We start from the raw sequence: 21,902 nt of genomic DNA, 5'->3' as shown, positions 1-21,902 counted from the left end.
TATTTAGAGGAAGCCGGAACACCAGCAAGGAGGTAAAGTGTGAAAAATGTTTCTTTTGAAACTTCTCTCTTTGCTTTCTTCATCTCCTATGTCTGACATTCTATATAACCAGCCTTTTATAAGACCTTATAGTCTCTTTATTTCACCATCAAGGAGCTCACCTTTTGTCTTGCTACTAAGATATTTCATAATGTTGGTAGGTTCTTTTTTCTTTTCTAAGCTCTAAATACCAGTAAGCCTGAGACTACACTGGGTAAACAATCAACCCTTTTACAAAGCTCGCTCTTCCAGTGTTTGACCCCAAAGAGCCAAGTGTTTAACACCTTAGTCTCCAATCAAAATCACATATATTGAGCTTAATGAAGTGCTCGATACGTGGTAATACAATTACAAGCAACAATTACAAGCATCATCTGATAAAAGCGTTGAATGTGTTTGATTCCCTGGTGTGAAAACAATGATACAGGAAATTCAAACACAGCTGTAAATACACACCTATTTTTATTGCTTAAAGGGCCCTAAAAGCCTATAATCAGGATAGACTCTGCCAGGTGAAGAAATCTACATTTTGCAAGCCTGGAATATAAAGAAAGGAAAATTCCTAATTTTGTAAATGCTACAAACATTTTTCAGATGACATCCAAAAACAGATATGAAACCCTTGTTTCTGAGACCACACTTGTCATGCAGAAAAAAAATCAAGAACCCAGATTACACGAAGGTCTCCAAACATCTTCGAATTTTCCTGATATTCAAACTTTATTCTCCACCCCTCTACTGTGAAGCTTTGTTATTTCTTATCCGAAGGGACTTCGCAAAATCTTGGCCTTGGTACATATGGGTGAATAATCACATAAGGTAGTACAAAAAAAGTCCAGGGTTCCTTTTTGAGAAAATGGTATTGAGATGCTGCTCTCCACTCCTTTACCTCCAAAGCTGACAGCCTGCCTCACTCCTGTCAAGAATCACAGCTTCTCTGACCCAGATGGGAGGCCACCATCACTTAGACACACGAGAAGTGAGTGACATTCAACACCCTGACCTTTAAGCGGCTAGCCCTCATCGGGTCCTTTCAAAAATAGTTTTGTTCTTTTCCTTGACACCTCCTAGGTCCCCAACAGCTGGGCCTAGAAATTGCTGGTGTGGCCACCTCTCCATGTAGCCCAGGAAATCTTCACCAACCACCACAGAGAGTTCCAAACGGTAGCTTCAAGATGTTGCTTTCTTTAGCATTAAGTCCTTCGTGTCACCATCACCACCCCCATGGGATGAAAGGCCGTCTGCAAAAGCAGTTTTTTTTTTTTTTTAACTTTATAACTATAAACCAACTTTTACTACTGAGGCATGATTTTTTTTAACTGAAGTATAGTTGATTTACAGTGTTGTGTTAGTTTCTGGTTTACAGCAATTACTCAATTTATAATATATGTATTATATATATCTCACACCTGAATGTGTAACATTAAAGACAACAGAAAGCTTTACTGGTTCAAATATGGTTGAATACATATATGCCTCTTTCTGGACTTGCTCTTCTGTACGGATCATCTTTTGTCCTATCACTGAATCAACATCACACTTTCTTAATTACTATAGCTTTATGTTTTATATCTAGAGAAAGTCCCCCAACTAAGTTGTTCTTCTTTAAGAAGAAATATCCGTTTGCATTTCACATAACTTTCATAATGTGCTTGTCAATATTCAAACACACACAAAAAGCTCCCTGAGATTTTGGTTGAAATTGCACTAAACCTATAGGTCAATTTGGGTAGAAATGACATATTCACAATGCTGAGTTTTCCAACCCATAAATGTAAGTATCTCTTCACTCATTAGGGTCTTCTTTATTTTTTCTCAAACATGTTTCATAATTTTCTGTGTAGAGATCTTATATAATTCTTATTAGATTTATGTCTATAGACTTGAATTTTTGATGCCTTTGTAAATGATATACATTTTAATTACTTTTTTCTAATTGACTGTTACTGGTATATAAAAATTTTTTGGATATTGATTATATATCCAGTAATCCTATTAAATTTACTTATTGAGTCTAATAGTTTATCTGTGACTCTTCTGGATTTTCTCCATTCACAATAATATCATTGGTAATTTCTTCTTTAAATTGGTTTGAAGAATTGATCTATAATACTCTAACTCATAGCTAGCAAAAATATTATGTTCATGTTACAGCAGTTCACCAACAGTATATATGTGAACCTAATATATTTGATTAAAACAATTTGTTTTAGATTAGAACATTTGGACTATTGGCCTCGGCATGGAGGAATACAAAGGGCACCCAGTACATAAAGAACATGCTTATTTTCTCAGGAGCTCAGGAAATACATATTCTGTATGCACTGCTCCCCTCCCCCCACCTATCTACCCCTCCCCCCATATATACACCAAGAGAAAAGGCGGCCACCTTTTGGCCAGTCTGTATTTCCACGTCTCTTCCTTTCTCTTTAAGCATGAAAGAAAACAAAAGACTGATTGAAATGATACATTTTATTTGCTCCTCTGAATATAACACTCTTCTGAGTATATCACCATGATGCTATCTCATTTAACTTCTAGAACTTCTTCTTCTCTCCACTTTCTTATCTTCTTTTTCAAATCTCCTCCTTCCCTGCGTTACCAGTAAGTTACCAGTGTCCACGCTAAGTCTCTTCTTGATAATGGAACTTCCCCTGCTTACAGAGAAGTAGGTCTGAGGTTGGAACCAGGTCTGCTTTGGTTGTATCAGAAGGAAATGAAGACTAGTCCACCCACTGTCGGACCCAGAGAACTGACACAAAATAAAGGACCAGAGCCTTTGGTTCTGTCTTCAGCAATATTTATTGGAAACAGCGACGCTTCCCGTGGTTAAGAGTTTATACATTAAGCAGTTAAGATTTGCCTGTCGCTCCACACGATCCACTACCGCAGGTGGCACATCCAAAGCAGCACATTAAACCCCTGAAAGAATCTGTACAGCTAGATACATAGAACTCTGGATGCCTAACAGGACTTTAATGACTGATACGAAAAAACCCGCAAGAAACAAATGAATGAAGAAAACCACTCATAAGTTTACACACAGTACTGTACACACAAAATGAAGAGGAGATAGAAGGCACAGAAATAAAAGTCATGACTGAATTGGGAAAGAGCTTTGCATATGCAGCCACACATCTTAAACTGCTAAGCACAAAAATCATCTTTATTTGGTCCTCATTGAGGGCAGAATATGCACAAATGATGTTCAAAGAACACAAGGTGAAAGTGGAGTGGGAAGATGGTTACTGTTTCTCGGTCTATGAACTAGTGGGAAAATGGTTTCTAGTGTTTTTCTTCTTGTGTCTCTATACCAAATGTATTCATGAAACATGTAATTCATAAATAAGACTGAAGTGAAGATATTTGTTCCCCTGTCCAGGTACCTTCAGAAATGCCCTGTATGTATACATGGTTTCTGTACAGCAAGAAATTTAAGCTTGGAAACCAGATCTCTTCCCATTTCCTCATAATGGAGAATCTCCTCTTCAGCTCCTCCCTCAATATGCTGACTGCTAACTGTCTTACTTAGAAATAAAATGGGAATCCCCCTCTGGCTTTAATAGCAGGGAGGGAAGAAAACCGGCTGTAACTCAGAAATAGGCATAAGCTGTGGAACAAAGGTGACTGTTCTCAGAGAAGGCTTTGAACCCACACTCAACACTTTTATATTGACAGCATCAAGGGACTCGCTCGTTCAGACCAGAAGACAATTTGCTGGTGAGGGAGGCTTCCTTTGACAATTCTGTGACTCACATGTTTGGGAGGGGTCAATGTGAAAACGAGAACTTTCTCCTCTATCTAAATGGAGAACCTGAGACCTTGAGATGGCCCCGGGTGGTAGATAACATCTTCGGCAGGATGGTTTATCTGTGATGTGGCTGATGGTCATATTCTAAGAAGCCACATCCTCCTGAGAACTGTGTCAACAGCAGTTCTGTGAATTCTGGCTGGTCTCAGATGGTATTTAAAAAGCACATGCCATGCCCACCAGGCTAAGAAGATACCATCCATCACCATGACTCTTGTGGGATCACACAAGTCAACGAAACGTACTCAGTGGGGCTTGGTGACTTGGACCACTGCAGCCTGCACTTGGGATGTGTTGTAAGCAGCATTACCAAAGCAGTGGTTAAACTTAACTATCTGGGTCAGGAAGAGGTGAGCCAGCCAGCATGACATCCTAATGGGGCAGAGCAACCAGAATCTCCACATAATTGATGGGGAAGAAGCCTGACTGGCCATGGAGCATCCCCTCATACCAGTTCTCATCAATCTGGTTAGTGAGTGTGATGATATCACCCTCTTTAAAACCCAACTCCCCTTCATTTTCAGGTTCAAAGTCGTACAGAGCTCGGCAGCAGGGCTGATCCATTGGGGCACCTGGGAGTAAGAGCAGGAGAGAAGAACACAGAAAGACAAGGGGAATTTAATGCACGTATCTACCTCCTGCCGCACCTGCCCAGCTTGCTGTCCCCCTTGGTTCCTCCCTCACTCCTCTTCCCGCCGAAGCTTCCTCTTGCTACTGGTCCCCAGTGTCTGCTGCACGGCACCTTGCCCTCTAGCAGTCTTCAGAAGCTTTCTCATGTTTCTTGAAGTTGTTGAATTGCTGTTTCTATTTCCAGTATGAAAAATTGGCCACATCTATCCTTGTGATACGTACAACACAATTCATCAAGGTTGGCCTTGCTAACAATGCCCAGAGATGGGAGACCCAATGACTTAAGGAGTATTAACGAGATTTAGGTTCAAAATGAAGTGTGGCCAGAATTCTTTCCATGCTAGCACTTTAAGATCTCTGCACATGTGAAATAATAGAGTTTATTACACGGACAAAACTTTACAACTTCAGAATAACAATGCAGTTCTCACTTTTTAAAAATAAAGACCCCTCCCCACCCAGCCTCTGGAAACCGCTGTAATGTAGTAAAAATAAGACAATATAAAACACTGGGTTCAAGTTCTTACTCTCTGTGACCTTGCCTAAGGCACTTTGCTCTCAGGTTCTTTGTCTAAAATTGGAACTAACAGTAGAACTTACTTTTCACAGTACTACTCTGGCTATTAAATGAGATTATATAAAAATGATATAATTTACACCTTTGCGTTATATATTGCATATATAAACATGAGGTGTGCATCAGAGCTACGGCATAGAAAAAAATAATATATTCTTCCTTGAGTTAAATATTGAAGGATGGGATCATAGCTTAAAAGGGACCTATGTTAAATGAGCAAATATATTAACACAGCAGGCACACACGTATGTATATCGACGCAGACAAGTGCATACAGCTCCATGCCATGTAGATGGCTTTGAAGGGGAACAATGAATTTTTTTTTTTTTTTTTACTTAGAGAAAGCAAATTAATGAGTCTCCAAAAGAAAAGTGAAATATGGGATTGGTTTTTGAGCAGGGGGAAGCAGGTTACCTATAACTTATATGACTAGTCCTTGTAACCAGATAACTTCTAAAAACCACTGCCGTTTATCCGCACGCTGAGGGCTCTGAGCAGCAGAGCTAAGCACAAGGGGCAGAGAACTCCAACTGTCGTCACACACCTCACTTTGTTCCTTCATGGTCTCCTGAGAGCATCTATGTTTCCTACTGTAGAACATCAGGCACTGGGGATGCAGGGAAAACAGGAGAAAGCTGCATATCCTTAAAATCCATATCCAGTATGAGATAGTCCCTGTTCTTCAACCAAGAAGATTACCAAGGTTGAATGTATTTCAAGCACAGGTTTTTATCTGACCTGTGTGTAGGGGGTGGAGAGCGGTGGTACCACCTAAAAGAATACATTACTGGGTACACATCAACATTCCGGATGGAAAACAAGTTTTAGCTTCCATTGTATCGACCTCTTACCACAGCACGATGAACTGGCTGGAGGGTGGGGAAAGGAGGGAAGTCTAGCAGATGCTGAGACTCAGAATATATTCATCTACAAATATATTCACCCACATGCTTCTGTGACTCAAGAAATCCAACTCGGCAAGTTCCTGGAGCTGCTTGCTGTCTGTGGGTTATAAGTGAGTGTATGTGGGCACGCACTGCCCAGAAGCATGATCCCTCATGCAGGCAGGAATCACGGAAGCAGAATAACAGGAAGAAAAGATGACACCCCTACAAGTAAACTCACATATTAAGGTAACTGTAAGACCACAAAGGAGGGTCAAAATCAAATGTGTTTGTTAGAACAGTTAAGTATGTGCTGATGATGGACAGTGAGAGAAAAAAAGCGACCTAACAAAGAAAGTTTTATAGAGGAGAGAGAGTAAAGGAGGGGAAGAGATAATCAATGAGACAAGAAGGAACTCCTTTAAGAGTTTCTACCTGACAAAACCATCCTGTAAGAAATATATTATAGTGGATTCCTTATGCACACAGATTGGACTGCTCCTAGCATTTCTGGAAGAGTGTCAGTGCAGTGTGCCCAGGCCCGGGGAATGGGTTCTGCAGGCCTCCGCTCCTTACCTGCAGGTTTGGGAGTGCTCGTGTGGGAGAGGCCCCCATTGGGCTGAGTGCTGTCCCCAGTTGTAAACTCCAGGCTCATTCGAGGTTTAGGCTGATATTCCCTTCTAGGCTGAGATGAAGCTTGTCTTATTCTGCATTAAAAAGAAAAAGGGGGGTAGAGTATGCAGCCAATTAAGAAGAAAAAGAAAAGCAATACAATCCTGAAAATGCTTAGGTCACCCACCAACCTACCATTGTGGAGTATGGGAAATCTGAAAAGGACCCTTAGTTTTCTTATCTGTGTCTGTCTCCACTTTAGTGCTGTGGTCACACCCGCTGTGGTTATACCCTCACTGCCTTCATCCTTCCTCTCACTTTCTCCCTCATTTACTCAGAGCTCACTTTGCAAGTATGCAGGGTGCTAGGTGCCAGGAACTCAAAGATGAATAAATCACAGTTCCTACCCTCAAGCAGCTTATGGCCTGGAGGGGAGACAGAACATAAACAACTGATTACTGTCAACTGTAGTAAGTGCTGCTACGGAGATAGGACAAAATGCCACAGGAACCCAGGGGTGGAGCTGGGGGTGGTGAGGAGTCTACCTGTTCATGGGGAAGTTGGAGAAGGTTTAAGGAGAAAAGGTAAAAGATAGGTAGGAGTCATTTCTAGATGGACAGCTGTTTCCAGAAGAAAGTTATTTCTTGTAGAGCTTCAGATGGTATGGAGGGAGGAAAGGGGGAAATACTGTGTGCTCTGGGAACAGCACAGAGGAAGGGGGAGAGAATCCAAGGGAGACAGGAGAGAGGTGGAAAGGTACAGGCAGTAAATGTATTCTGCACACCTGGAAGTATTTTCCACAGCTTCAGGTGTTCACGAAGCAAAGCGAACAGCAGATTTGCAAGGGTGGGGGGAGTTTAGGGTATGGCGACTGTAGAATGACTGGCTTTGGACATATTTCAGAGGCAAAAAAGAAAAGAGGCCTTCATGCTCAACCGATGTCACAAAGACATATAATATTTCTTTAGTACGTGGAAGTGCATGGTTTTAAACCATTCTAGAGGCTTCAGAGTGTTACACATAATTCCACAAGGGTGTACTGAGGAAAGATGAATGATCCAAGCACTAGTCAAGGAAGATACTGAGGAGAGGAAGAGGCTGGCCAGATGGAAACGGGTGAGGTCGTTTCCCGTAACACAGCACCGTAACTGGAGGCTGCCTTGTGCACTTATAGCCATATCATCAGCTATGAGAGTCGACTCTGGCCATGAGCTGAGAATAAAAGCTGCTGAGGCAATCCTTTGATGTACATGCATTTAGTTGAACTAAAATAACACATATGATATAGCACAGGGCTACCGTGTACAGCTGTGCAGGCTGTGTCCTGCAGCTCCAGGGAGACTCATTCATGAATTAAACCACCCAGCCTGGCTATGAGGCCCATCTGAGGAGGTGGAACAGACATAAGAAAGCAGCTCCCTCTGACGGACCTCGTCACCATTCAGAGAAATACAAGGTATGGAACGACACAGGCTTTCCAACAGGTTATGCTTAAACGTGAACCCCTGCTGCACCACTGTGTGACCCTGAGCCCCAGTTTGCTCGTCTGTTAGGTGAGGCTAACAATACTTGGTTTACAGGGCTCTTCTATGATTGATGATGATACACTTTCAGTACCCACACAGAATAGCTGCTCAGCAAATCACATCCATTATCATTCGTAGAGTCCTGGTGTCCCATCTGTGGCATCCAAAATACTCCTTAAGTATTTAGCTCTCATAAACACAAGACTAGATTCAACCGAACAAGGTAAAACAAAGCCCAAGACAATACGAAATCAAAACAAATGGTCCATAAGGTGTCTTTGTAGGATCAGCAGGAATTTTGGTGGAAGTTTTTCTTCGAATGTATTCTAATATTTCCACTTCTTTATACACCATTTCATAGCAAGAAAATGGAAATGGAAAATGCAGGGAGCTGTAAAATACCTTTCTTCCAGTCTGACTGTGACTTGCTGCAGGATCTGGACTGCCTGCTTATGGTACTCCAGCTGCGCTTGGATGAGCGCAGACAGCTGGCTCACCTGTTCGATCTGCAGATCAACAGGGGAATGACACCTTAGTTACCAGGTTACTGTCCTTAACCAGCCGCTAGTGCCCAGTCCACACGACACAGCTACCCCGGACGCACGGACCAGTGCTCGGTGACGCCCATGACTGTGCGGTGAGCCAGGCTGACCGACAGATAGTTTTGCAAGTTACAAACTGATTAAGGATAAGAAAGCGTCCCTGTGTTTGGAAACTCTAGGGCTATGAGAAGAAACTTTAGTCAGAATCCTCCTGAAGATGACATAACTCTCATCAAACAGTCTCATGCTTAGCTACAACCTTCTGATTAGGATTTGGCTTATTTTATTGATTTCCTATAGGACAAAAGAGGCACTGACTAGAACATTCTTTGCTCTCTATAACTTCATGCCAAGTCAGTATTAGTGCTGTTAATAAAAATGTGGGTATTGATTTCTCACATGAAGCACTATGGGAGACAGCGTGGTATGATGGAAAACCTTTTGTCCTCTCTGACCCTCATCTGCAATGTAAAAGGGTTGAGTCAAGTGACACGTTGGGTTCATTCCAGCTCTAATATTCTAAGCATCTTTGGTTACTCTTCATGTTGAGTCTTGTGTTGTGATCCAGCTGAATAATGGCCTCTGAGTTAACAGAGGCAATGCTGCCCCATGGGTTTTGGGGTGGGGTAGGGTTCTGGGTGAAGGGAAGGAACACTGTGATTCGGGTCACCCTCATCCCCACGGTGTTCCTCTTCAGTAGTTAGGTAGACACGTTGTTTTACATAAACACACACTCTGACACTGTCTCTGGATAGTGTGAAAGTCTGGATATGTTCAACTTGCCTCCCCTGTCACCAGTCGGGGGTGTGATAAGTACATAAAGGCTCTGTAAATATCTTGGCAGAAGTCGGTCAGCAACTGATGGGGCCGGAGGTGGGGATGAGCAAGGACAGGAAAGCTGGCTAACAGGTTTTATGACATGAGCGGTCGGAATGTAAGTTCTAAAGCCGTGAATAGTAGTAATTCAGCACTCTGGAAATGTGAAGGCAACTTTTAAACTATCTCATCTATGTCCCAAATGTAGTATCTATGCTACACTCGTCAATCTCAATTGAAATCATCTTTGGAAAGAAAATGTCAACTTTACTTCAAAATACAGACTATCTTAACCTATGTTGGACACTCACTTCTTAATACATTTTACTTGACTAATAATCTTATTTAATCTGAAGTCAGTCTGCCTTACATTTCACATTTCAACAGAGTATTTGCTTAAGCTACTGGACTTCTATAGATCATCAGAAACATTCTTTATCTCCCCACTATTTATAATACTTTAAGATCATTAGCAGACAAAAATCTAGTTAAATCAAACTACAGGAATATAGAAAAAGCGTCACCATTTCTCAGTCTACTTTATAATTTTAAATAATTTGAAAGAATAACCATCTACTGAAGTTCCCGCCACATAGTACAGTCATTAACATTTTTAATTACATAACCCTTTAACACATTAATCTCGTGCCTCAAAGCCAAAGCTAAATTAAAAACCACAGGAGTCACTCACATCCATCTCTAAGAGATTGAACATGCTTGACTCAGCAATTTCTTTAGACTCATCAAATTTCTCCAGAGCCTGACGTAGCTCTTCATCTGGAATCTTGCCTTGTCGTTTCTTCTTGTAATCAAAGTCCAGGCGTCGACCCTCCAACTTCTTTAAATGATGCTGAAAAAGTCAAGGGCGGGAATATGCTTTGAAAGGACGTACGGAAAAGGCCTATTTACAGCTCACGTCCCCATCATTGCCTATTAGCTTCCCAAATAAGACAGGCTAAGTTCTAAAACATCATGTCACCAGAAAAATAAAGAAACCTGCATCACTGGGGCAAACGCTTCCAAATGCTAAAACATTTATGTTGGGAAACATCTTTAAAAATAATTAATAGCAAGAAAGAAATTGTGGGAAATACCAATACCCTTTATTTTCTACCCCTGCTGGGTCAAAGCTGAAGTGGAATATACCCCTCTCCATCCCACGACAGAAGCCAGGAATGTGTGCACACACCCTACACATTTGGAAAGCACAGGTATATGGGGCTCACAAGTCCCCATCTTCAAGGGAAGTGGTATCTCATGGGAAGGCAGAGGAAAAATGCTTTCCTTGAAATGAGTGAGATAGCATGGTATTCTTCCTTTTCATATCATAGAACATTAGTGCTGGAAAGGATTTAGCTTTGAGGTAATCCAGTCTGTTAGAATCACCTAAGATGCTTATTAAAAATATGGATTCTTGATCACCTGAATTAGAATATCCAGGGCTGAGGCCCGGGAATCTATGTCTCAGCACTTACCCTAGTTGACTGATGTGTCTTTAGGAGAATCATGGATTAATTTAAGTCTCCCATCTAACAGATGATGACACTTAGTCATCATCTAGACCTAACTTGGAAAGGACCTAACACCATACGCTGTGCATCAATCCCTCTTTGCATCACCCCGGATGCACACATTCCTGGTGTGTGGCTGCCTAGCCTTGTCCAACACCTCCACTGACCAAGTAGGAAAGTAGTTTCCTTCAGAAAGCTACAAAGTATTTTTGTCCTATGAGCAGCAGTGTTTCACTACTAATGGGTGGGAGAAAATGCTAGACTTTCCTTGATCCTGGGTGTGCAAGGAGTAAAAGGGAAGGAAACGGAAACAGAGTTGGGAGTGGTGAAGAAATGAGAAGGAAGGAGGAAGGATATCCTCGACCTTCCCGCCCACCGTACACCCTGCCTCCAATCCATGCCCTGATCCAGACTAAATGTGTGTGTCTTTGGAAGGAATATTCTTTTAGAACACCTGAATTTGCAGTCAGCTGCAGGGTAGAGTCCTGGAGGCAGGGTTACATGTTAGATTTGGAGTGAGTCTGCCACATACTAACTGTGTGACCTTGAGCCGGTGGTAGGGCTGAAGGAGATTTAAGCTGGAATAAGGAGATCAGGGAGACTACACGTTATGGCGCTTCATTTTACAGTCAAGGAAATCAAATTTCAGACAAGTGCAACAAATACTTGTTAAAAGAATGAATGAGCAAACATTACACAGCTAGTTCTAGGTAAAGCCAGTTGAAGTTTATTATTTGGAATAGCTAAACTCTTCTACATGTTTTAGAAAGAGGATAGTTGGGTTCTCCCTCAATCCTAACAAACATTATGAGAATATGAAAACACATGTTTACAGAGTAATAGAATAATTATGTATTTAAGCTAACAGCTGGTACAGTTAGCATTTTAGAAGGTGAAATCACCCCCAGAAAACCACAGAATAATAAAGAAAATTGTATATTATCAGGGAAAGGATATTACCCTCGTGGAGAAAAAAGCTTGAAAAAACTTGAAAATTGAACGTGGAGAAGTCACATGTAATACTCAGGAGTGGCACAGTCATAATATTGGGGCTAAAAGTACTGCATTTCCGGTTTCTCTCGATTTATCGTGCTGGATTCTTTTGCAATTCACATGCTCCGTGCTGACAACATGCAAGGTAAAGCTTTAAAAAATGTTTCCTAAAGGAGAAGGGCACCTGCATCTGTACAATTCCAACTGCCCACTTCCCAAATAACTAGCCGCAGATACCTGAATTTCCCTCAGATCTTTGTCATGAAGATTCTGAAGGGGGTCAATGAAGTTCTGCTTCACTTCCATGTCCAAAGAGTCCTTCACCTCCGAGAGTTCCCGCATGGCCTCCCCCACCTCACCAAGCGCTGGGCCTGCAAGGGGATAACGAAGCACTTGTACTCGTTCAAGAACCAAGGTGAAGGTGAAATGCGCTTGCAGTAAGAGCACCCGTCACAGACGAAAAACCTGGGATTACTGTCTGTCCTCTGAAGACAACCAAGACAACAGACAGCATATACTGCCCTCTGGAGATCAGTGTACTTTCCACCTGAGACAGTATATGAAAGTTCACTGAGTACAATAGACTCAATGCCCCCAATGGGGGGTAGAGGGACCCCTTATTATAAAGAACATAAAATTTTGCTTTTCCTTTAAAAAGCAATTTGGAAGCCCCCTATCCTCCTTTGTAAGTGCTTGCTTTCCCTTAGAGGAGACCTCTTTAAGGCCAGCGCATTGAGCACAAGCAAATACCAGGAACAGAGCACAGGGCTCAATCAGGAAGGACAGTCATGTGCTGCGACCTCACATTGTGGAGTGAAAACAGAAGGTGGTTACTACGGCAGCTGAGGGTCAAAGGAGGGAGGGGTGAAGGAATTCACCTGGGGCAGTCAAATGAGGTACCCTGCATAGAAGAGCAGGGAGCAAAGAGAAAGCTCATGGGGTGGGGTGCTGACTCATGCAGACTGTGACAGTTCCCTCTGTCCCAACACTCTAGTTACCGCCAGACACGTGCAATGGTAAATGTCCAGGCATCTGGACGTGTCACCCAGCTACTGTAATGATGGGATCTCATTAGGAAAAAAGAAAATACATGAAATTCCTAAGACAAATGACACCAAAAATGATGAAACGACTCTGAAAACAAATTTGGGGCCCATGTAGACAAGATCTAAAATTGAGAATCAAAATATAACATGGTTTGGATGATTTCCTACAGAGTTTTCTTAGTGGCACTAAAATCCCATGGACGAATGAAAAATGAAAATGTGAGGAAGCATACATTACCGAAGTTGCAATCATCCCCAAGCTCTCTTCCAAACTTGAGCATGGCCTCTGCCAGCAGCGCTTCTGCCTGAGGATAGCCTGGCCCTTTCTCCTGGCCACGGATTTTTGACATGGTGTTGATCATGCTGAGTTTAGCTCTGGAAGCTGAAGACAAAGAGATGAGAGACTTTCAGAGCAGGCGCCGTGATGCAGGAGGGACAGGGCGGGGTGGGGAGTCAGGCCTTCCCCGGTCTCTAAACCAGCTCCGCTACCGAAAACTGCCCCTCCACCAATGTCTTCATCTGCAATATGCGCAGCTTGGTCCACAGATAAACACACACCTGCTCTTTTAATCGCTACACTCTCCCTTTCTCTCAAAACCTCAAGAGGAATTTAATAGAAAAGGCAAGCTCTTCCAGGCGAAGATCCCATCTTGCCCGTCTTCCTGTGCCTTTTCTTTTTTTTATTTTATTTTTTTTAACATCTTTATTGGAGTATAATTGCTTTACAATGGTGTGTTAGTTTCTGCTGTATAACAAAGTGAATCAGCTACACGTATACATATATCCCCATATCCCCTCCCTCTTGCATCTCCCTCCCGCCCTCCCTATCCCACCCCTCTAGGTGGTCACAAAGCACCGAGTTGATCTCCCTGTGCTATGCTGCTGCTTCCCACTAGCTATCTATTTTACGTTTGGTAATGTATATATGTCCATGCCACTCTCTCACTTCGTCCCAGCTTACCCTTCCCCCTCCCCGTGTCCTCAAGTCCATTCTCTACTCCTGTGCCTTTTTTGATACTCTCTTCATTGCTGTGGCCCTTCAGTCCCTCTGTGGATCTGGGTGGCCCACAGAAAGCATTTCGAAAACTACGGGATTATGTGATCCTGAAGTTTTAGGATTCTACCTTGTATTTCAATTCTAGGAAACTATGGACTGAAGTAGGAAATTAACTGATAACTCCTGCAGTGTGGGCCTTATGCCATGTTTCACTTAACACCACGTATAAAATAGAACTATTTTCAAAATCACCTCTCAACTAAGATTCTAACAGTAAACAGTCCCATGAAGAACAGAAATATTGTGTTCATTAAAAAGACTTAATTACTTTTCTCGCACATAACTGCTTCTGAAAATTAGTTTTGTGCCACAAAGACAGCATTTCAATTTCTTTTTTGCTTTTACTTTTATAAAAGAAGATGCCTAGAAGGCAAATCCAGTTTTCATGGAAGAAACAGCTTTATTAGCACACTGTTAAAGACAATGATTTACTTGATGCTAGGATACTACGGCTTCTCGGGTTCATTATCAGAGTTGGGAATGTACATTAACCTAGAATTATGCCCAGGATTCCATCTGTTTAGAAACCTCTGATAGAATCACAGCTAAAGCACACACTTCCAGCATTTAGTGGCTGCCATTTCATCTTGAACATTTCTTTTGAATAGGTTTTTATTTAAACTTTGGGCTTCAAAGGTCGAATCTGCAGACAAAGAGAATTATTATGAGAGGTCACCCTCCCAAGTTTGCCCAGGGACATTATAATGAACAAGACAGCTATGGCCTCTGCCTTTATGAAGTTTATAGTGAACTGAGGGTAGCGTCTATTTTAAAAGCAATTAGAGTGAAGTGTATATACCAAGTGTCATGTGGGGAGATTACAGCAAGTCACGAAAGTATACAGCATCACCCTAATCTGTAGGAGTGGGCATCGCAAAGAAGGTTTCGGGTGAGAAAAATCTTTAAGCTTAGAATCACATAATGAGTAGCAATTAGTCATGCTAACAGATGTAAAGCCTGGTGGTACCTGGAAAAAATGTAAAATTCACATTTTCTTTACTTTGCTTCTCATAGAAAAGTGTATCATACACGTTAAATTTAAAAAATTGAAAATGTCACATGATGACACATTTTTGGGGGGGAATGATATAATTAGAGTATATGTTCAAAGACTTTTCTACAATAAGCCATATCTGAAATCCAGGAAAGACACAGTCCCTGCCAAGGTGTTCACAGTAGAGTGAGGTGTCAGATACGTAAACAGTGGCAACAAATGTGATAAATGCAATAACAGCTAATACACACAAGGTACCAGGGAAACACAAAGAAGGGGTAACATTAGCACAAATAAAACTGAAATAAGCAGACACCAGACAATAAGAGGTACCAAATGAACAGAAGGAAAGAAGATAAATGGAGATCAAAGAAACTGAGGAATGAAAACACACACGGTGGTTAATCCCTTCAAGTCCTGTTTTTACACTCTAAAGATTTATTTCTTTCATGAATTTGGTTACTGATTTGTGCTTAGATCTTGGTTCTGCTAAGAGCTGTCTTCCGGTAAGCAATTACCTGAAATAACTGTAACAGTTTAATATACTGTGGCTGATTTTCAAATTTATCATTTTCACTGTTGTTCGATTATGTTGTTCAATTCTTCCACTAATTACTTAGGAACATCTTGAATATGTTCTACGTTTTCACGAGAAGGGGGAAGAAAACCATATTCTATTAGCTTATTTCTTCAAATCATCTAAAATACTTAGTGATTCATATATTTGAAGAGACCAGCTTTTAAATTTATTCACAGATATTAACTATTTTTAAGACTCTTGGATTAGTAAAATTTATGTGTTCTTGAAAAACATAATCACATGTCTGAATTAACCATTTTTAAGTGTTAACATAATTATTTTTAAGTGATTTTTAAAAGCAGTACTTGAAGGAACTTCCCTGGTGGTCCAGTGGTTAAGACTCCACGCTCCCAACGCAGGGGGCCTGGGTTTGATCCCTGGCCAGGGAACTAGATCCTGCGTGCATGCTGCAACTAAGAGCGCGCATGCCGTAACTAAAAGACCCCATGTGCCACAACTAAGACCCGGCACAGCCAAATAAATAAATTTTTTTTTTTAAAGCAGTACTTGAAGAAACAGAGAGGAAGCCTGGAAAAATACAAACTTAAGACACTAGAATTCCTATAATATGATCTCGGGCTAGATAGCATCACCAAGTTAGACGTGCCCCTAGGGACCGTTCTCTTCTCTTCTAAAGGGACCTAACTCCTCTCCTTCACATTATCTTTATATTTGCCATAGCTTTAGCCTTTCTTTCAAATTGTTACAATCTCTCTAAGCCCCCATCTTTACTTTCCCACCTTTGCTATTCTAGTTCAACCTGCTTCCACTGGGTTTACTGCAGAAACAGCTTCCTAATAGCAATCTCTCCCCTGGCCCATGAGAGCAGGATACTGGTATGCTGCTCTGCGTATCTCCCAGACAGGATTAGCATAAAGCTGTACACGCATTAGATATTTAACCTGGACTGTTGAAGGAAAGAATAAATGAATAAATAGACTATCTTAGAAACTAGTAGACGGTCATGGCAGTGGTTTTCATAAGCAGACTCTGTCCATATCCTATGGCTCATGTGACTGACAGCCTTTTGAATCATAACAGAGAATGGGAACTAGAAAACTTGTTTTTTTTATGAAGAATAAAAAGTGTAGCAATCTAATAGAATTCTTTTGCAGAGAGAAGCTACCTGACCTATACTGAAAACAGGGCTTTAGGGCCAGTCCAGACTGTGAACTGTGAGACTTGCCAGCACACTTCCCCTACTGGTCCCCTAGAGCAGCGGTCCCCAACCTTTTTGGAACCAGGGACTGGTTTTGTGGAAGACAATTTTTCCACGGCTCGCCCACTGCTCACCTCCTGCTGGTTCCTAACAGGCCGAGGACCTGTACCGGTCCGTGGCCCGGGGGTTGGGGAGCCCTGCCCTAGAGAACTGGCAGTCAGGTTTGAACCCTCTGGGCAGAAGACTGGAAGATTCTTCTCTGGGGAATACAACCGACTCAAGAGAAGAGACCTACAGATATTCCCAGCTGGAAGCACCCAATGCAACAACTTCAGGCTGATTACCCTAGAATGAAGCTATAATAGTAAATAAGCACCCTCCCCTGACTCAGCTTTACTGTCCTACACCTAAGAGGGAAAGGTTAGCCACTAACATCAGACTTCGAAGAAAGTTTCTAACATGAAAGAGGCAAAACAAACAAGGAAATTGTAAAAACCAAACAACTCAGGGAAAGAAAAATAACTATCATTAACATTCTTAGGTGTCTAAGATACTTTATCAATGAAATAAAAAAGAAACAGAGAACTCTTAGAAATTAAAATATAATTTAACTTTAAATATGAATTTCAATAAAACATAAAATTTTAAAAAAATCAATAGAAGCACAGATGATGAGCTTGAGGCAAATTCCCCCAAAAGTAGAACAAAAAACCAGAGATTCAAAAAATCAGAAAAATCAGGATCAGTCCAGGAGGTCTAGCAGCTGAATAATAGAAGCTCCAAAAAGAAAGAACACAGAAATAGAAGGGGAAGAAATTCTTTGTAAAAGTTCAAGAAATCTCTGAACTAACAAACGTGTTCCCAGATTGAAAGGGTCGATCGAATACCCAGGACAGTGGATAAAAGGATCCTACCAAGGACTATTAACATGAAATTTCGTAACACTGGAGATAAAAAGACAGTCCTAAAACCTTTCAGAGAGGAAAAAATAGGCTACACACACAGTATCAAGTATTAGAAGGTCACTGAACATGAGAAAACCATGAACATGAGAAATTTCCTCAGAAAACAATGAAGCAATGACTCCAACATTTTTGGAGGAAATAATCTATAATCCTAAATTCAAATGATCAATGAAGTATAAAAGTAACATATGACATTTTCAAATACACAAGGAAGATTTTAATTTGCCTTCCCAAGGTCAATTGAAGAGGCATTCTACCAAAACAAAGGTGTCAGTTGAGAAAAGGGACAGGTTAAGAGATCCAGAAAAAGGGATCCAGTGTAAGAAAAGAGGTAAAAATGATGATAAAGGGAGATCCCAAGATGGTCCTTGTGCATCAGGCATTGAGCACCAACTGTAGCTGACACTATACATAACCAGGTGCATGCAGCTCAGGGAGCCATGAGCTAAAGGGAACTATAGGCTCCCCATGATCCCCACTGGAATCAGGTTATAGTTGTCCACTGCTGTACCTTGCTTTATAATGCACCCTTCATTGGCCTCCTCCCCTTTCTTAATCTCCTAACAGGATTTCCTGGAATCATCTTCTAAATCAACCACTTGTGCTTACACCCATGCACATGGTTTATTTCTGGGGGGACCCAAACTAAGACAGTAACCAATCTAGAATGCAGCATCAGATACATATCTGAAAGATGATTGACACCTGGCACGTTTCAATGTATTGACAGGAAATTCCTATCTGTGGCAGAGGGTTAGGGAAAGAATCAGTGAAAGATACACAAGAAGTTAAGAAACTGAAAATTAAAACAATTATTAACTCCAGGAAAAACAAAAAGGTTGTATAAGAAAAGAAATATAACCGTATTATTCTGTATGTCTCAGATCTGTACAAGTTTGACAAGGGTGTAAAATGTAAATACTGAATACTGGTCCAACATAAATTATGCTATAAACATACTGGAAAAATGAGAGAGGGAAAAGATGTGTTGCTTCTGGGAAATGGAAATGGGGGAAGTAACTCCAGGAGGACTGCTGTTTTTTGTAAAAAGCTTTAAAAATATATATATTTTTTATAATATGAGCATATATATTACTTCCATTAGGAAGTACTAAATTTAACATATTTCCCACTTCTTTTTCCATCAGTAGACCTAATTTAGTGGCTGAACTGCATAAACTACTCACCGTATCTTCACAATCTGGGCACTGCTCTAACCTCAAGGGTCTTTCCACCAAAAAGTTCTGCTGAAAAATATGTTCAGTGGTATAAAGAGAATTGGCTAGGAAGAGAAAAGTTAATAAGGATTAACAGGTGAAATGCCATCAAGGAAAAAAACCATCAGAGGCAAGGTCTCGATGAGTCCACATCTAGGTGATTTCTGGAAGGAAATGTATCTGGTGAACTGAAACAGCAGGAAGTAAAATTAGGATGACCAAGAAAGCTAATTTATTCCCCCAAAGGGCTTCCACTGTTTTGTCTTCTGTTAAAAAGGGGAGGGGGAGCAGTTTCTTTTTTGTCCTCAAAAATTTATACTATCTATTCAGGGAGAGAAACAGGGGCAGTCAAAGCTCAATCCGTATCAGCTCTGGACTCTAAAGCATAATCTGTACCATCCGTTGAAGAGCTTTCTAATTCTGGGCACAGCCAAAGGGAAGTCAAAGCTCTGCGGAGAGTAAAACAGAAGCTCTCCTCGCACTGCCAAATGGTGTTATTTTCCTCTGACCTAAAAGTGGTGTCCCTGTGAGTCACTGCTCAGTCTCTCCTAAGCAACTAGCATGGTAACTAACTGGGAATGTTGAAAACCCAGTATTTCTGCTAAACCTTAGTGTTAAAAAATATATATATATATATTTCTTAATCCAAATGATCAAACAGGAAAACAGACCATTAGGTCTTGTCTGTCATGGAAAACAGCATGGAGCATTACAATAAACATTAGCTTTGGTTCATATAAATACAGGTAAAAATCCAGGCTCCAAATCTTGCTAGCTGTGTATCCCTGAAAAGTCATTTAATTCTGAAAGTTATTAACAGGATTCAGTGATAAACAGCCAAAAGAGCAACTAGCACAGACACACACCATAGGCACAGGAGACAGGGGAAAGCACCCCTTTCTACCCTCCATGTTCTCTTTCTAGAAATGTGTGTGAAGTGTTCCACTGTCACCTTGGTTGTGTGGGAAACTACATTTCCCAGAACCCCTCCCCTGCATGTTTCCAAGCAAGAATTGGTCCAAAGTGAGGCTGTGCACATTTGGGAGGCGAAGGTGAAGCAGCAGCCATACACTCTGAAGGCTGAGGTGAACACAGGTCCCAGGTTGTCCTCGATTTCATACTCTGTGCCCAGCTCTTCTTAAATGCTGATTCTGCTGACCAAGAGTGCCCCCAGGCCCACCACAGAGCTTTTGCTGCAAACTCACAGAGGTGGTAACCTTGAAGAGACAACAGTCTTCTGCAGCCTTCCATGTCAGCTGCCCTGTGCAGTGCTGCTCCAGCAGCTGGGCCTGCCTACCTTCCAGATTCCTGTAAGTTTGTTTACCTGGGCCAGGGCTGGTCAGTGAACTTTCTCTGATCCTTAACTCTACTTTTTTGGCCTTTATTTACCCAGATCTTCCTACAACTGTACAAGCTCTAGTTCCTTTAATAAATCTCTTAGTCCATAGTATCCACCATGTCTTTGCTTCCCTTATTGAACTCTGACTGACACAGTGGCTGATGGTCCAATATCTAAACTGATAAAAATTTATGATTGGAGAGGGGGAAGATGGCGGAAGAGTAAGAAGCGGAGATCACCTTCCTCCCCACAGATACATCAGAAATACATCTACACGCGGAACAACTCCTACAGAACACCTACTGAAAGCTGGCAGAAGACCTCAGACCTCCCAAAAGGCAAGAAACTCCCCACATACCTGGGTAGGGCAAAAGAAAAAAGAATAAACAGACAAATAATAGGGACGGGACCTGCACCAGTGGGAGGGAGCTGTGAAGGAGGAAAGGTTTCCACACACTAGGAAGCCCCTTCGCAGGCAGAGACTGCGGGCGGCGGAGGGGGGAGCTTCGAAGCCACGGAGGAGAGCGCAGCCACAGGGGTGCGGAGGGCAAAGCGGAGAGGTTCCCGCACAGAGGATCGGTGCCGACCAGCACTCACCAGCCCGAGAGGCTTGTCTGCTCATCCACCGGGGTGGGCGGGTCTGGGAGCTGAGGCTCGGGCTTCGGTACGAGCGCAGGGAGAGGACTGGCAGCGTGAACACAGCCTGAAGGGGTTAGTGCACCACGGCTAGCCGGGAGGGAGTCCGGGAAAAAGTGTGGACCTGCCGAAGAGGCAAGAGAATTTTTCTTCCCTCTTTGTTTCCTGGTGCGCGAGGAGAGGGGATTAAAAGCGCTGCTTAAAGGAGCTCCTCCAGAGACGGGCGTGAGCAGCGGCTAACAACGCGGACCCCAGAGACGGACATGAGACGCTAAGGGTGCTATGGGCCAAATCCAAAGCTGAGCCCCTGGGAGCTGTGAGAACAAAGAAGAGAAAGGGAAATCTCTCCCAGCAGCCTCAGGAGCAGCGGATTAAATCTCCACAATCAACTTGATATACTCTGCATCTGTGGAATACATGAATCGACAACAAATCATCCCAAATTGAGGAGGTGGACTTTGAGAGCAAGATTTATTATTTTTTCACCTTTTCCTCTTTTTGTGTGTATGTGTATGCTTCTGTGTGAGATTTTGTCTGTATAGCTTTGCTTTCACCATTTGTCCTAGGGTTCTTATCCATCCGTTTTCTTGTTTGTTTTCCTATTAAAATTTTTTTCTTAATAATAATTTTTTTATTTTAATAACTTTATTTTATTTTACCTTACTTTATTTTATTTTCCTTTATCTTCTTTCTTTCTTTTCTTTCCTTCTTTCTTTCTTTATTTCTTTTCCGCCCTCCCTCCCTCCCTTCCTTCCTTTCTACTATTTCTCACTTTTATTCCGAGCCATGTGGCTGAAAGGCTCTTGGTGCTGCAGCCAGGAGTCAGTGCTGTGCCTCTGAGGTGGGAGAGCCATCTTCAGGACACTGGTCCACAAGAGACCTCCCAGCACCATGGAATATCAAACAGTAAAAATCTCCCAGAGATCTCCATCTCAACACTAGCACCCAGCTTCACTCAACGACCAGCA

The 21,902-nt window shown here is 41.9% G+C and overlaps 1 protein-coding gene across 1 annotated transcript in view; it reads right to left on the bottom strand.

The window, feature by feature from the left end:
• Positions 1 to 2,822: 2,822 nt before the first annotated feature.
• SH3GL2 (SH3 domain containing GRB2 like 2, endophilin A1) overlaps positions 2,823 to 21,902 on the bottom strand; it is a 192,882-nt gene continuing 173,802 nt past the window's right edge. The window contains exons 4-9 of the mRNA XM_024760468.1: positions 13,226 to 13,369; positions 12,179 to 12,312; positions 10,129 to 10,287; positions 8,482 to 8,585; positions 6,518 to 6,648; positions 2,823 to 4,422 (exon numbers count right to left, since the gene is read on the bottom strand). Coding sequence (XP_024616236.1) covers positions 4,223 to 4,422; positions 6,518 to 6,648; positions 8,482 to 8,585; positions 10,129 to 10,287; positions 12,179 to 12,312; positions 13,226 to 13,369 — 872 coding nt within the window. The 3' untranslated portion in view covers positions 2,823 to 4,222. The remainder of the gene's footprint in view (positions 4,423 to 6,517; positions 6,649 to 8,481; positions 8,586 to 10,128; positions 10,288 to 12,178; positions 12,313 to 13,225; positions 13,370 to 21,902) is intronic.

The sequence above is a fragment of the Neophocaena asiaeorientalis genome, unplaced genomic scaffold, assembly GCF_003031525.2.
Source record: "Neophocaena asiaeorientalis asiaeorientalis breed wild unplaced genomic scaffold, Neophocaena_asiaeorientalis_V1.1 scaffold174, whole genome shotgun sequence".
Taxonomy (NCBI): domain Eukaryota; kingdom Metazoa; phylum Chordata; class Mammalia; order Artiodactyla; family Phocoenidae; genus Neophocaena; species Neophocaena asiaeorientalis.
Note: the sequence above shows the minus strand (reverse complement) of the source record. Positions and strands in the feature narration are given on the sequence as shown.